This window comes from Hyperoodon ampullatus, assembly GCF_949752795.1.
Source record: "Hyperoodon ampullatus genome assembly, chromosome: 13".
NCBI lineage: Eukaryota > Metazoa > Chordata > Mammalia > Artiodactyla > Ziphiidae > Hyperoodon > Hyperoodon ampullatus.
The window spans coordinates 87,237,320-87,254,175 of NC_136926.1; the positions used below are offsets into that span (position 1 = coordinate 87,237,320).

The 16,856-nt window shown below is 52.2% G+C and overlaps 1 protein-coding gene across 1 annotated transcript in view; it reads right to left on the bottom strand.

Annotated features, from left to right (window-relative positions):
- MBP (myelin basic protein) overlaps positions 1–16,856 on the bottom strand; it is a gene marked incomplete at its 3' end in the record, with an annotated part of 116,775 nt that overhangs the window by 30,580 nt on the left and 69,339 nt on the right. The window contains exon 4 of the mRNA XM_079717946.1: positions 2,403–2,824. Within this exon, the coding sequence (XP_079574072.1) occupies positions 2,403–2,824 (422 nt within the window). The remainder of the gene's footprint in view (positions 1–2,402; positions 2,825–16,856) is intronic.

The following is a 16,856-nucleotide window of genomic DNA, read 5'->3' on the forward strand; positions in this document are numbered from 1 at the left end:
GGGGGCGCTGCCGCTGCTCACCCAGGGGCCACCCCACGTGCCCTCGGAGGAGGGGGGCAGGCGGCAAACAGCCCCTTTTCCGGGAGCCAAGGGCTGCCATCAGTTCCACACGCTTCAATCCAAAGGACCTTTCTAGCACCTAAAACAATGAGGGTTCTCCTGATTTATAAACAGAGCAAAGCAAAGATAAGGTCAAAACCAAAAAATGAGCCCACACCAATAAATACCTCAGGCTTCGAGGCCATTACGGGTGTGTCACTGGGTGTCGAGTGTATTATGCTTACACCTCCAGTGTTTAAAAGTGAACAAAGAATCCACAGTAAGACAGGTGAGCTGAGCAAGGTTGCCAGTAAGGCCCACTGCATATTTTCAACAAAGATACTCGACGGGAATGTATCCCTGGCCTGTGTTTGTAATGAGCAACTACGGATATGATTTTGCATTCGAACTCTAATGGATTTCTTTGGCATCAAAGGGCAAGGCTGCTCATTCGAAAATCTTCTTTACTCAACATCCAGTAGGGAACAGAATTGATACTTCAAAAGTTCTAAATCAATTATTTAAACATTGTTTTCATGTTTAAAAATCCCATGAAAATGTTTTGATTTCTCTGAATCCTTGATAACCTAGCAAGACTAGTTTGTGAAGTGGATGCCTACTTCTGAGGCTGGAATCTTTTCTTTGAAAGTGTTGAAGAATATCAGACTTGATGCAATCAAGGTTGTACTTTTACATAAAGGAAGAAAAACATGTATGTCTAATATATATTCATTTTGAGATGAGGTCACAACAGTTGACATAAACGCTTTCGCGATTTTATTTTAACTTAACCCATTACCACCGAAATGAAGCTTGTTTTGTAATACATGCTATCCAGCTGCTTCATCTCTTCTGCACAGTGTAAATCTATTTTTCCTGTTCTTTGGGTTAAGCAGAATAGTTTAAGGTTTCAAAACTGTCGACGCTGCATGCATACGGGGTGCTTTGCATAACAGCAAGACTTGATTAGGCAGTCAGGGTCTGGTGTGGTTTGATAGCTGTGCTTGATAAAGCATCTTGGATTGAAATCAGCATTAGAAATAGGTCAGAGGACCCACATTTCAGGGTGAGGGAAGACTGCCCCAAAGTACAGGACACTGAAGAAACCAATCAGAAAATGAATTCTATAAGCACAAAAGGTACATGGAGTTATTCACAGGAAGTCCTGCCAAGGGTCACGTGACAGATCTCGGCCCCCAGCAGGTCCCCGCAAGCTCAACGCTCCTTTAACACCACACAAAAGGTGCAGCTGACATCTGTGTTTATCTCCAGCAATTTCAGGATCGTCACTAATTTTAAGAACTGTAGTTAGAGACTAAAGCAAATTCGAGAAACTCCTGAACTCCTGGTGTCCCAGTGTTGATGATGTTATAGGACCACGATGACAAGGGCGTCTGCTCCACATTCGACTCAGAGCCCCTACAACTTCCCAAAGGCCTCTCAGAATAAGCACAGGTCACAGCCAGAAGCACAGCTGCACCTTAGGTGTTTTCACACCCAGTAAACCAGGGGCTGTTCTGAAAAACCTCACTGCTTCCCGAGTCACCCAGCTATCCAGCACTCTAAAATCCAGCTGCCGCGCATGCGATGTATTTGCTATCGGAATGCCACTTGGGGATTAGCTTTTCAATGAAGCATCAGCCACAGATGATCTATTCACAATCTAGTCCAGAAGCCACTTTCACAAACCGGACCGCAATAGGAGCAATTTTCTCCTGTGACACATTTTTATCTACAGAACATTTAAATAATGAAACTTCACAAATTCTACATTCAAATGAATGGAATAACAAACGAATACAGTTTTGATTCATAGACGCACTCATTTAATCCCTCACACTCATTTATTTCCCTAAACAACTCAGACAAAAGAGAACGTCTGCTCAAGGCGAATTTAAATTTCGAGTTTCTTCCAAAGTCCTCAATCACATCATTGTTGCAAAGCAACACGAAGCTGGCGGCACCGAGTCCAGGAAAACGTTGGCAACAGCCCAGCGTGCAGCCCCGAAGCGGGGGCAGCGGGAGCCACGTCAGCCCTAAAGCCCCCAAGCATAAGACACAAAAGACCACAGTGCCCACGTCCACACCACCCTGGAGATGTGAATTCAGAACGTTCTCCGTTCCTGGACCACATCCTGACCGCATCCCTGCTGAGCAGGGGAGAGGGTGGAAACATCGAAAGCAGTGACCCAGGCCCCTCCCAGGAGCCCGTAAGCATCTCCAGCAAGGAAAACACGTTTCCCCAGACAGCACGGAGGCTGTGCTCCCGCTGACGGCTGAGTTCACCTGCGGATTCCCTTCCTTTTCCGGTTCCACCACCTGGGAGGCGCGACCTGCACGCGCCTCTACCCCTCAGAGCTCACCTTGCCCGAGCCCCGCTTGGGTGCACCCCTGTCCGCGCCAAAGAAGCGGCCGAGGGAGTCGAGGATGCCCGTGTCCCTGTGTCTGGGGAGGAAGCCGTGCCTGGCGTGGTCCATGGTGCTCGCCGAGGCCAGGTACTTGGATCTCTGGGAGGGTCTCTTCTGAGCCGCCATCACATCCAGGCCCTCGGGAGCAGCCGCGCTGTCTTCTTGGATGGTCTGGAGCTCGTCTGACTCTGAGGGCCGGTCTTTGAAGGTGTTGTCCTCCCTCCCTGGGGCATCTCGGGAAAAGAGGCGGATCAAATGGGGGCGGCCCCCGGGGTCAGCTGGGTTGGCATCCGGCCAGGCATTCTTTGGGCCCGCTGTGCGCTTGGAGTCTGTCACCGCTGTGTCCTGCAACGGGGTCCCATTGTTCTGGTCCACATCTGCAAACAACAGTGAGATATGAATACGGCCGTGCAAAGCGGGGCGCGGACAATGCTGCTTTCTTCCCGGGCTGGGGAACCGGCCGTCTCCTATCAAATCCGCAGGGTGCGCAGGCTCCAGGAGCTCCACGCGGCCCCGGACGGCCTCGGGCAGAGCCCATCCGGCCCGAGCATCCTGGCGGCGGCTCTGTGTCTCAGAGACCCTGGGAATTGTCTCAGGTGCTCCGGATCCGGCACTGGGCCTTCCCGAGCAAACAGGGCCAGGCACACAATCTCCCCTAGGTGCTGCCACGCCTGCCCTGGGGGGCTCCAGGGTTGCAGGTGCCTGGATGGCACATTTATCATCTAAAAGGCTACTGGTGCCTAAGCAAAGCGTGTTGGGAGCACTTATTTGACAAAAGGTGTTTTTAGCATTTTTGGTAAAAGTGGAACTGCCCACACCTTTTGCAATTCATGCCTTAAAGAAATGGGGCATTTAGAATTCTTTAGTCCCCAGAGTCCACAAGAGGCCTCTTGCATGGGAGAGAGCAGCTTGTTCAGGACATTTTGGTTTGGCTTCTCCTCTGGAAGCAGCAGCAATCAGAAAGTTTAAGTGGAAACGGGGTCGTTCACGCGGCACAGCATCCTCCCTTAGCTTTTGACAAAAATACACAGTATTTCCCTCGAGAATGACAATACCTCCATCTTGCTCTCAGTTACCACAGGTGGGTATAAATGAATGTCATGTACTTAGGTTCTTCTCCAAAGTTTATTACTTACCTATGGCAAATGTGGCTTTACTCACACTATCCATCCATCAAACTGCCCAGAAATCTATGTACTAGTATTTACCAACAGCATCCGACCACCCATCCACCCATCCATCCACTATCCACCCATCCACCCACTTATCCACCCGTCCGCCTACTTATCCACCTGTCCATCCACCCGTCCATCCACTTATCCACCCGTCCGTCTACTTATCCACCTGTCCATCCACCCATCCATCCACTTATCCACCCGTCCATCCGCCCACCCAGCCACCCATCCTTACCAAGCACCTAGCAAGTGTAATGTCCCCTGCACTAGGCGAACAAGATGCGGTCCTTGTCGCATGAACACAGATGAAGATGAACGTTATGGTTGAATAATGTCCCCCCAAATGGTGTGTCCACATCCTCATCCCCAGCACCTGTGAATGTGAACTTATTTGAGGGTTAGGTCTTTTGCAGATGTAATCCAGTTAAGATGGGGTCTCACTAGAGTAGAGTGGGCCCCGACCCAATGACCAGCGTCCCTGTGAGAAGAGGGGGATTTGGATGCAGACACACACACACACAGAGGCCACGTGGCATGGAAGCAGACCGTGGCCTGGTTTGTGTACAAGACAGGGTTGCCGGGAACACGGGGAGGTGGGTGACCCGGGGCAGACCCTCCCCCTGAGTCTTCGGGGAGAGCACTGCCCTGCCCACACCTGGGTGTAGATTTCTGGCCTCCGGAACCGAGAGGGTAGAAATTCCTATTGTTTTCAGCCACCCAGTTCGTGGTCATTTGTGTGGCTGCCACAGGAAACAGATACAATGCGTAATTTCATGTTGAGTGATGGTATGAAAGGAAACAGCAGGATAAGGGGGCATCAGGAAGGCGCCCTGAGGGGACCGCTGGGTGACACGGGAGTGTGGGCTGAGGACGGGGCTGGGGGTGGCGGGGTGGCCGGGGTGGGGCAGACTTCTGGGGAAGGGGGATGGTGGGGGGATAGTGGAGGGGAGAGGTGGGGGAGGGTGATTCAAGACAGGCCGGCCAGACTACGCAGGGCTTCAAGGGCTGAGGCAAAGTGCCCAGAGACAGCCAAGGAATGGGGTGTGGGTGGGACCAGACTTCAGGGGAGGAGAAGGCTCAGCCTGCAGGTGAGCACAGGTGCGGGTGAGCCCAGGTGGGAGGGACTGTGGTCAAGGGAGAGGTAGGGTGCAGGGCCAAGGTCATGTCCTTGGGGGGCCAGGAAGGAACAGCGCATGTCTGGGGGGTGATTGCAAGGAGGGTCTTTCCTTTTGTTATATGTGTGCGGGGGAGTTTTTATATCTACAACCCCTACATCCACAAATATATAAATAACAAAACCCGAGGGACTCCACACTCCTTTAACAAAGTCATAGGGGCCAAGAGACTGTCCCGTGGGTGACACTCATCGTGCAGTCAGTATATTGACTTATGTTTCCAGAGCAGAGGAACTGACTCCCAAAGGATAGCAGAAATGTTTGCCGGAGACCCAGTACCAGGCAAACAGCCAGGACCTGTGACCCTGGGGTCTTTTTTCCTGCTCCTAAGGGGGTGCACACAGCTCTCAGGTGTGCCTAATGCCGGCCATGCTACAGCCCTTACATATGTCACTTAGGATATGGCACGTCTTCTATGACCATGGGTTACTTGAACCACGTGAGAACACCAATATTTATCACATATCAAATCCCTCACTGGATCGCAGCAACGTGAAAAAGCACCATGAAGAATGCTGTGGCCGGCACAGAGCTGTAGATTTTTGCAGGGATGCAATCCTAATTTATAGGTTGCAACAGAAAGAGTCTGATTTTCAAGCTGTGCTTTAGATTCTGTGGCTGATATAAATTAATGCAAATGTAAAGGGGAAACAGTCACTATATTGTACATGATTAAATGCATTAACGAAACACAAGCGCCTCTGAATGCTAATATTTTTACAACAGTTGGCTTTTGTGTCTCTGAATATGGGTGTTTGTGAGGCACAGAGAAGGGCGCTTGTGTCCTGAAAGTAGCTTCTCCCAGGACGCAAGGAGCACAGGGAGAAGCTAAAATCTGTGGATCTGCAGCATTTTGGGTTAGGACAAGGGCAGTTTCAATTTGTCAATTAATAACAGCTTTAATCGAGTTAAAGCCCAGGGCAGAGTTCTTCTTTAGACTCTGTCTGGAGCAAAGCCTCTAGTGCACAATGTGAGAGGCACAGGTCTGGCTCTACTACCCAAACATGCACTTATAATCCTCTCTCTATTATTGTACAAATTCTACAGGACATTGCACAAAAATGTCTTAAAAACCCCCACCTCCATCTAATGGCTAAAATGACCCCAGGAAACTTAGGGAAATGCATTGGACTTCTGGGGGTGGTGATATTAACATCACGAATTGCTCCCTGGACCGTCTCTGGGGAGCAGAGAACGTCACCGGCTGGAGGGTGGCTTCTGGGGCACAGAGACCGCCCCCCCCGCAGAGCAGGATGGCGACCTTGGGGCAGGGTTGACTCTTTAGAGCAACTCACAGGTGTCATCACCGAGGGAGGCTCCAGCGCAAGGTCTCGGCAGCATCACTTGGGCCTGTGGGTCCTCAGCGTCCCACCTGCCCAGAGTCAGGGCCTGCGGGGCGCCACCGAGAAGGGCCCTGGAGGCTGAGCTTGACCCCCAGCCTCCGCAGCAGGGGCCCCGAGCTGCCTTTGGTATCTGCGGTCCTGAATGCGGAGGGGCAGCCCCGCGCTGGCCTCCCGCACCTCGAGCCCGTTCCAGCAGCACACGCAGGGACCAGGCGTGCTGGGTGTCCCCCAGGGCCTCCCCTCCGGTAAATGCAGTGTCCGGTCACAGCCCAGAGGGAAAGCTGAGCGCTCGCTGGATGCACTGTGCGTTACCAGCAACGCCGCGAGGCAGGTTGTTTTACGAACGCTTTTACTCATGTGAGGAAACCGAGGCAGAGAAAAGTGAAACAGGACTCGACGGAGGCGGTGATGTTCATTCTGGGTCCCCAGCTGCCATCTACGTTCTGCCAACTGCAGACCATCCCCAGCTCTGGGCGCCCCGCAAGCCTGCGCCAGCCCCTGCTGGCTTGAACTGGCACAAGGTTTTGCCTCTCAGGGTCACATGTAACTGCAGATGACCGATGGCTAAGACGTTTCTGTTTAACAGAGGGACTGACCAGGAGAGATGCAGGGACATCCTAGAGCGCCGCCGTCCCGAGCTAAGAGCCCAGCCTGGGCCCCACCTGCAAGACACGGGGCCCTGGAAGCCCCCAGCGCTCTGCAGGGCTCTGCTGCCCCCCTCCCCTGACCTGCACGCATACATCTGCCCACAATTTACTGCATCAGCTGCCCTTGGCAGAATATGTTAATGCCTGTTAACACCCAAAAAAGCTGATTTGAGGAATCCTGAAAATCATTATTTTCTATGATTCCATATCATTTTTGCTATAACCAGAAAATGACACACATCACATATTCATATAAGATCATCTCAAAGAAATTGTGATGATGAAGTGAATCTTGTTCTATATTTAAATATGACTGTTTTTACCTAGACTGTGTGTCTTATGCTTTTTTCCATCACAGCCATGGAAATCATATTCCATCACCAACGTTCATCAAAACCACATGTGTGTGTGCATACAAACATGAGAACACACAGATGCCGAGGCACACCCCAGACCCAAAAAGTCAGAAACCATAGGATGGCCCCCCATTCTGCACTTTTTGTTTAACAGGCTGGGGTGGAGTGGGCAGTGAGTTATTCATTCTCCCAGTAACTAGGTTTGCCCTTTAACCGAGCATTGGACGCGGTCAGTGACACCTCCTGTTCACCCAAGCTCAGGGCACGTAGTTATCAGGGAAGTTCAGTGTCCAAGATGCCGATGATCTGGAGCCCGCGGTGGGGTCGGGTGTCCTATGGCCCTGAGTGCTCTTGTCGGGAAGCCGCGCCTGCGGGGAGAGCGCTTGTCCCGCTGGAACTCAGGGCTTCTCCCAGCTTTGAGCTGACCCGGGTGGGCAGCTCTGTTCCCACCACCATGGGAACATCCTGAGTCTATCAGGGGAGGTCAGCGTGAGCACGGGCTGCGGCTTCACCTTCTGAGTTTGCCCGTTTCTCCAAATGCCACGGGCTCTCAGGTCAACAGGAATAGAAAGGATGTATTCAGTTTCTCAGAGCAGGACTGTATCGCTCATCAAACCAGAATAACACACAATACAGAAATCCCCTCTGTGAGTGCGTCAGTCTATTAAAGTTAACGACAAAATGAAAACCTTCTATCGATAAGATATAAGTCATAGGACTTCCCTGATGGCGCAGTGGTTGAGAGTCCGCCTGCCGACACAGGGGACACGGGTTCGTGCCCCGGTCCGGGAGGATCCCACATGCCGCGGAGCGGCTGGGCCCGTGAGCCATGGCCGCTGAGCCTGCGTGTCCGGAACCTGTGCTCCGCAACGGGAGAGGCCGCAACAGTGAGAGGCCCGTGTACCGCAAAAAAATAAATAAAAAAATAAAAAAAGATATAAGTCATAATGTTCTTCTTTTCACTACAATTAATTTAATGTTTCTTCCTATGATTAGAGAGGGATCGACCATAAGGGATCATCCAACTATAATTTCATCAGGAAGTTTAATAAAATTTCATCTTCACGGCTGATCAGATCTTTAATGAGACTGGAAACAATAAAAATGATCATCACTCACCCAATTAGAGGTTTTGCCAATAACAAACTTTAAAAATGTGTGGTAGAGGGCTTCCCTGGTGGCGCAGTGGTTGAGAGTCCGCCTGCCGATGCGGGGGACGCGGGCTCGTGCCCTGGTCTGGGAGGATCCCACGTGCCGCGGAGCGGCTGGGCCCGTGAGCCATGGCCGCTGAGCCTGCGCGTCCGGAGCCTGTGCTCCGCAATGGGAGAGGCCATGGCAGTGAGAGGCCCGCGTACCGCAAAAAAAAAAAAAAAAAAATGTGTGGTAGAGGCTTAGCCCACTGCAAATCATCACTGATGGTTTGTTTCATTTACAGGCATCATTCCCATCTCAACAGGAGGTTCCCAGACTTCAAAGGCCAGTAAAATAGCAAAAATTAGGGGTGAGGTCTTCATACTGGCATATCCAGAACTTCGAGAAGCTTTTATTTTATTTACAGCTAAGCTATAAAGAGAAAACAAGTAACTACCATGTACTAGCCTACATTTCACTAAAGAAAGAAAGGGAATTTGGGTATCAAAAGAACAGGAAAGGCATCATCTCAGAATAAAGGGCCGTGCCATGTCTTCGGGTCACTTTTTGACCCAAGAGGTTCCATCGGTCCACACACGCCTCACAGGCCCACCTCGAGTGGAGGCCCTGGGTCCAGCGCTGCTGGTGGCCTCCTGGGAGGGGCAGGGCTGGGACACACCAGGTAGCCCCAGGGTTCCCACAGGCTCCCCCTGACCCGTGCAAAAGTCCCCAAACCCGAGCACCATGCTGCCTCGGCTGAACCCCCAGAGCATCTCACCTTGCCACCAACCTCCAACAACCGCCCACAGAGGGGCTTCTGGTATATATCATACACATACACTTTTCTTTTCTCCCGCATGACCCATTCAGATATTTTGATAGAAAATAAAATCTGTTTCTTCATTTTGAGGCATCAGACTCACTGGTTGTACCTACATTTTTTCTTTGCTTGGTTTTAAAAACAATTGTTTTTGGTGGCCTATCTAATTAGGTTTGTAGCCCAGACTATAATTTTAGTGGACTATTTTAAATTACAGAAAGAAAAAAAATCACCCAGAAACTGAAGTCACAATTGAACTGATCTGCTAGGTCTGTCCCCCATCACAGGGATTTTTCCTGGCTCAAAACCATGGATTTCCAGTTTACTATCTCTGCCACTTCTGGTGGGTCTGACATACACAGTGAAACCCGGCTACAATCTCCTATGGATGCCCCATAGAAGCCCACCCCAAGTCGCTTCCTGGTTACCTTTTATAGGGCCTGAAGTAGAGACGACTGTCTAAGGAATTGCTGGGGTTCGTACAGTTCACGTCCAAGCTGCTGGCACCAGGGCTCCTAGAAGCTCAGGCAGAGCTCAGGAGGCCCATTGAGGTCACCAGGACCTGCCGTCCCAATCCTTTCCCTGCTGTAACGTCGTGTGGTACCCGAGGCAGAAATTACCCAGAGCCTGAGCATCCCAGCGACCCTGCATGGAATGGGGTGGTCACCTTCCTGGGTGGGGAGGGCACGGAGCCACAGTGGGGACGGGGCTCTGGGGCACTTGTGCGCTTTCCGCTAGATGCACAGGGGCAGAAGTCAGAGCGGCCGTGAGCCCCGCTGCCCTGGCGCACTGCACAGCTTTCCCCTAAAGTGATTCGCAACCTGGTTTCCCAGCTTATAGTCGCTTTAGGAAGTACTGTCCAAAAAGAAATCCATAAGCCCGAAAGCACCAAAGGTGCTACTTTCATAACTGTTCATAGGAATCCTTAGTTTCTAAGCAACAGATGGAAGGAACTATCACTGTGGAATCCACAAAATGGAGGAAATCTTTAGTTTTTTGATCTTCGATTTGCTGTTTTTAAACTCATGCTTTATAACTTATATTGTTCTTCCACATTTTTTCCATCAGATGTCATCTTAAAGATCACTGAGACCATCCACACCATTGTAAAATGTAGATTAGCACGACTGATGCTATTTCAGGCCCTCTCTCACTGGGACAAGCTGACCTGGCAAATGTGTGACCCCAAGGTCAAGCCCTTCAGGGCGGGCGACCTGAATCCGAAGGGGAGAGGAAATCTGAAGTCACAGGGCCTTCTTTAGAGTCAAGAAGAACTTAAGGGATACAGAGATGGTTGTAAGAACTAAAGAAAAGTTATGCAATACTTCAGCCCATTGCAGAAGAAGGCTTATTTCCAAAAAACCAAGAGAAGATGATTGGGTTTCCTACAGCTCAGGAACAACGAGGCAGAAGCTCAGAACTCGAAACTGAACTAGACAACACAAGTGTCCTCCAGTGGCCTTTGTAAATTTCGCTGCTCAGCTGGCTTCTGTGGCGGGGAGATGGTTTGGATCTGCTGCTGCAGGATTCTTGCCCGAGGCAGCTTTGCAGACAAGCAGTACCACCGCAGAGCCTCCTGCCCTGCCCGTCCCTGCCCGTCCCTGCCCGTCCCCTCCCGGCCCATCAGTGACCACGCAGAGCCTTGGCCTCCTTCTGCAGAAACAGGCTCCAGCTCCACCCACCCCCGCCCCCACCGCCCGCCAAGCAGAGATTCTGTAGCAGGGAAGCTACAGGAAAGAGAGGTGGACGTCGTTTCATCTGGTAGACCTGAGTCCTGGCCGGGATTCTCATTTTTGGTTGATGGTAAGAAGTTGGTCGAGTTTCCACGTTACTCTTCTCTGGGCCTGCTGATACGTGTTACCTGACAAGAACATCTGTGCCATCTCACGTGACCATCCACATAAGAAAGCACCGTGCCCGTCCCGTCTGTGGACCGTCAGCCCCTCTCCATCCTGCGGGTGGAGGCACCGCACGGGCCGCCAGGCATGGGGTCTGCTGGGCTTGGCCTGAACGCGCACCCAGCGTCCTCCCTCCTGAAGCAGCCTGCCCGGAGAGGCCAGGCGTCGGCCGCGGGGAGCAGCCCGCAGGCTCTGCAGCGCCTGTCCTTCAAGGGGCTGCCTTAAACCGACGGCCACAAACCAGGCTGTGAGCTCAGGGCCTTAGACAGAACCTCACGTTAACGCGACAGAGACAAGCGTGCAGCCCGGGGTGGGTGGGGGGAAGGGCAGGAGGGAGCCGCCCCTTACAATCACCCGCTGCCCTTGGCCGGCGACCCTCTGAGCAGGAGGGGCGCCGGGCGGGGTGCGTGCGCGTCTCTGATGTGACCGGGCCCCTCTCTGCAGGGGAGCTGGCCACGCCCCTGGGCCCCGTGGAGCCCTGGAATTTGCCAGTGTGGGCCAGCGGGAAGAGGACCCTCCTTGTGTGTGGAGTACTTCTGTTCCTGGCACGCTGCACTCAGGGTCACCAGGGAGGGCGAAGGAACAAAAAGGCCCATGGTTGTGGCCTGTGGATCTGCTCCGGCAGAAATTCTGCATCTATGAGAGGTATGCGGCCGCCCGCAGGCTGCCTGCAGAGATTCCTTTAAAACTTCGCCACAAACGAATCTTGCCAACCCACACATCTCACACGAATGCCTCCTTTGTGGACCCAGAACATATAGTTTTTATTTGCTCTAAATAGCTGGCCCCTCAAACCCTCCCACGGCAGGGATGGGGTCACGGGCGAGGCAGCCCCGCGTGGAGCCGGAGCCGGAGCCGGAGGAGGGCCCCCCCCGTCGCGGAGTCCGCACCTTCTCCATCGCACGACAGTGGTGGCAGGCCGAACGCCCGGCCTCCCAAACCCAGCTGGTGTCAAGGTGATGAGATTCCAAAGAGCCCGGTATTCACACGGTTCTGTTCCCTGTGCAGCCTCTGGGAATTCTCACAGTGACTCTGCACGGACGCGCAGAGGCTGCAGGACCCCCCGAGAAGGTGGCATCGCCGGCACCAGTACCAATTGCTTTTCAGTGGGGATCAAATAAGCTACAACAGGTACTCCTACCTCTAGGCCAATTCTACACAGTGGTGCTCAACAAATGCCGGTAGCGTTAAACTGGATTTGGACTACAGGACCGGAGTCTGCTGCAGTGAAACCCAGAGGACTTTGATTTGGTTCTACCACCTACTATGTGACCTTGACCACGTGATCTAATCTCTCAACGCATTGGGTGCCTCACGGGTGAGGTTGGACGACTATGTGGAGCTCCCCCGGGTCACTGCTGTGACAAGCACTTGAGGTGCACGTAATAAAATGTTCTTAGCACCGGGGCACAGTGAACACTCAGTGGGGGCTTTTGTTATTGTTGCTATTATTATGATATTTACAAGACTAGTTTGGGAATACCTTGTGTAAGAACCCATACATTTTCCGTCCACCCATCCATCCACCTACCCACCCATCCATCCATCCATCTATCCATCCATCCATCCATCCACCCACCCACCCACCCACCCATCCATCAACCTGTCAGTCCAACCAACCAACCAACCATCCATCCATCCATCCATCCATCCATCCATCCATCCACCCATCCACCCACCCACCCATCCATCCATCAACCTGTCAATCCAACCAACCATCCATTCATCCAACCATCCACCCACCCACCCATCCATCCACCTGTCAATCCATCCATCCACCTACCCACCCATCCATCCATCCATCTATCCATCCATCCATCCATCCACCCACCCACCCACCCACCCATCCATCAACCTGTCAGTCCAACCAACCAACCATCCATCCATCCATCCATCCATCCATCCATCTATCCACCCATCCACCCACCCACCCATCCATCCATCAACCTGTCAATCCAACCAACCATCCATTCATCCAACCATCCACCCACCCACCCATCCATCCACCTGTCAATCCATCCATCCATCCATCCATCCATCCATCCATCCATCCACCTACCCACCCATCCATCCAACCATCCACCCACCCACCCATCCATCCACCTGTCAATCCATGCATCCATCCATCCATCCATCCATCCATCCATCCACCCATCCACCCACCTGTCAATCCATCCATCCATCCATCCATCCATCCATCCATCCATCCATCCATCCACTCACCCACTCACCCATCAGCCCACCCACCAGCCCTTCCACCCATCCACCCATCCACCCATCTATCCACCTGTCAATCCAGCCAACCATCCATCCATCCACCCACCCATCCATCCATTCAATATTCATTTCATGCCTGTGTAGGCAGAACTGAAGAATGGGTCCCAATAATCCTCACCCCTTGTACAATTCTCTCTTCTCTCAGTGTGTGGAACCTGTGAATATGATGAGGTATCACTTGTGATCATGTTATGTCTTATGGCAAAAGGGAGACTCTCTGGGACTGTTTCATCAACCACAGGAGCCTCTGGAAGGCACAGTTTTCTGCAGCTGGTAGTCAGGGAGACTGTCATCCAGGTATGAGAAGGATGGGGAGCGTGCTGCTGTTTTTAGAAACGGAAGGACCATGCGCGGGGTCTGGAGACTGGCCTCCAGGAGCTGAGAGGACGGCACAGTCCATGGCTCACAATGCAAAAAATAATCGATACATTTGCTATGGTTTTAGTAAATGAGAACGTTATTTTTAGATCTTTCCTTAGGCACAGTTGCAGATCTGTCCTGCAGCACTGTCTGTCCCTGGAAGCCGCAGTTGGAACAATGGTGTCAAATGTCTAGCGGCAGAGATGGGGGCGCTTCACACAATGTCTGCTTTTCACAAGCGGCCTCCCAGCACTGAGAAAGTGCCCACGCAGTGCCAGTCCAGTACCAGCTAGTGTCAGCTACTGCTCTTTTTTAAAGATAAAAATAACTTGAAAACTCTGTAAGTGAAGAAATATTCAGTGAAATACTTAAAAAAAACCTCAGGCAGTAAAACATGATTTTTCAGCTTAAGAAAAGGTAATGTAACAATTAGATAAATGAAAATAAAGGAAACATTCCAAGATATCGATTATAAAAATGTTCTCAGGTAAACTCTCTTTATCTGCTGTTTTAACTGTTCCCAGATATATATTGCTTTAGTCAAGTGCATGCTAATATTTTCATGCTTTTTTTTGGTTTGTTTATTTTCCTTTTTAGAAATCGTTTTGAGGCCATTTATCATGATCATATAATCAGACACCATTTACATTTTATAAGATATCCGACTGAAAAAATGGAAAATATTCCCTATCTTCTCATGCAGTAGAAGTAGACACTTTAAAAGACTGATTTATGAAAATTCTAACTTAAACACAATGGGTGCCTCTAATAATCTATTTTTATGCTTTGTTGCATGAACCCTGAATAATTAGATAAGGAAACTATCAGACGTAGAAAGTCAGCATTTCCACATCATGAAAATAAATCCGTACACACATACATGGATGTGTGAGTATTACAAAGCTCTCCAAAGTTGAAGAAAATTTGATCCCCTTGAGTCTCACTGTAACATTTTACATTTTTATCCCAGAGACAATTTGGCATCGTTTGCTACGGGTCCTGGTTTATTTCTGAGGGACCCTGGTTTGAGGAATCTGAAGGACGCAGTTGCATGGTGTAACCTGCCAGGTGCCGGGGCAGGTCCTGGGCACTGAGGCGGTGTCACTGCCTCGCTCACGTGTAATCACTCAAGGCCGGCATCGCTCACAGCAGGGCTGGAGCAGGTTGCAAAGTCCCTTCTGGCCTGAAGGTCTACACATGTCGAAATGCAGGGCATGAAATGTCGTCCTTAGAAAGTGGTCGCTTGGGGATAAAGCTTTTAATCCCTGAGAATGCTCTGTGCATTGTGATGCGCTGAGCTACTGCTCAGTGCCGTGGTGTGAGGGGTATTAGTTCATCCCAGGGCTTTCCAAGAGCACCCAGAGCAGAGTGAGAAGGGGTGTCGGTCCTGCGGAGGTGGATCTATCCACATGTGTCTAAGGCCCGTGTTAACGTGTGCCACCCTGATGCCCAGACACTTGGGGCGGGAATCTCACAGGTCAGCCGGCCCAGCTTCCAAGGCCTCCCGGATCCGGACCCGGATCTCAGTCACTCTACCTGACCTTTCCTGACCCCAGCTCCTGCTGCCGTCGAGGCGGCCGCTCGCACCACATGCGTCCGTATTTCTGAATCTTTGACTCTGCTGTTCTTCACCTCCGCCCTCGTGGCCAGGCAGACCCCACCTCCTGCAGGCTGTGAATCCCCCCCCGGACGCCGGCAGCCGGGGCTGAGCTTTAGACGCCAGCTGTACTTGCTATTCCCCCCAGTTTCAAGTCGAGGTGACGGAAGGGTTTCAGGGTCTTAACGCTGACGACCCGCCCGTGACCTCCTCGGGACAAGGTGCCTCCCGCTGGGCCCCGTGGACGCTGAGCTGGGCCGATGCCCACGCAGACCAGCAGGGGGGGCAGCTGAAGGAGGCAGGGAGGGAGGGAAGGTCCCGGACGGTGGTTCTGTGTGGCCTGAGAGCACGGGGGCTCGGCCGCGACCCGGGGAACCGTCTGGAGAGGCGAGTGTGGGGGCCGGGGCCGCCCCTGCCATCCCACCTCCTCCACGCCTGCGAGCCCCGTCTCGGACGCGCTGCATCCCGAGGGCTGTCCTCTCAGAGCCTCGAGGACAGAGGCACCGTCCGCTGTGCTCAGGACCCTCGGTGCCTGCCCGCTGCTGATGGGCCGAAGGCGAAACTCGCCCTGCGGGCAAACTCCCCTTTGACAGCTTTCCAAGTGTCGGCTCCGCCCACTGCCCTGCAGCCCTGCCGCCCAGCCCTCCGGCCCAGGGACCCCCGCACGGCCTGCTGGCCCCAGGCAGCTCCGCGGGGACACGCGGTAAGGGCGGCGCTGGTCTGACATTCTAGGGGCGGCTCAGCGGCCATGTCCCCCAGGCCCCCTGGAGCCTCCACAGAGGCTGGGCCCTGCTCAGGACGGTCCCTGGCTGGTGGCCTCCGCACTGCTGGGCTGTGCTCACCTTCCCACCCGGTCTGCAGCAGACAGTCCCCAGTCTGTCCCCACCGAGGGGCTCCTTGTTCATTTACACCTCAGGGCACCCAGGGATTATGTGCTGTGTGAACAGACAAAACCAGATCTGTAATGCTAAAATCAAGTTAAAAAGGAGAAGAAAAACATTTGTTAAAAAATTGTGATTTTTTTTCTTCTTCAATAAATTTACTTCTAGGAAATGGAAATGTCTGTTTCCTTAGCAACGATGGTTAGGATGGTTGTAGGGCTTTTTGGTTGTTGTCATCTTGTGTGCGTGCGCGTGTGTGTGCACGTGCGCGTGTGTGTGTGTGTGTGCGCGCGCGCGCGCGCGCAGGCACTCCCATGGTTAAAGACTGCCCTCTGCAACAAGATACCTCCGGATAGATGGATCAATGGATGAATATGACCTTGATACATTATGATTGAGGTTTGCTTTCTAAGTAATCAGGTCATGCGTCTGGAGTTAATCCGCTTATTCTTTCCCATTAGAAAAGGAACATTGCGTTGGCTGGAGAAGGGGGATGACAGATAGTAACAAAGCAGCCTTTGAGAACAGCAAATGGACACAGGGCGCTGCCCTGGCCTCCCTAACCTCCACGTAAATATCACAGGCCACGGAGAATGCAACACTGATTACCAATCAGCATCATCCCTTGAAGACAGCCGTCTAGCAGAGACACTTAAATGACAGGTTTCCTAACAGAAAGCGCCTGCACCATCACCGCCGACCTCCGGTCCAGGGTCAGTTCTGCAAACCACCGCAGGTCAGAATGTTAC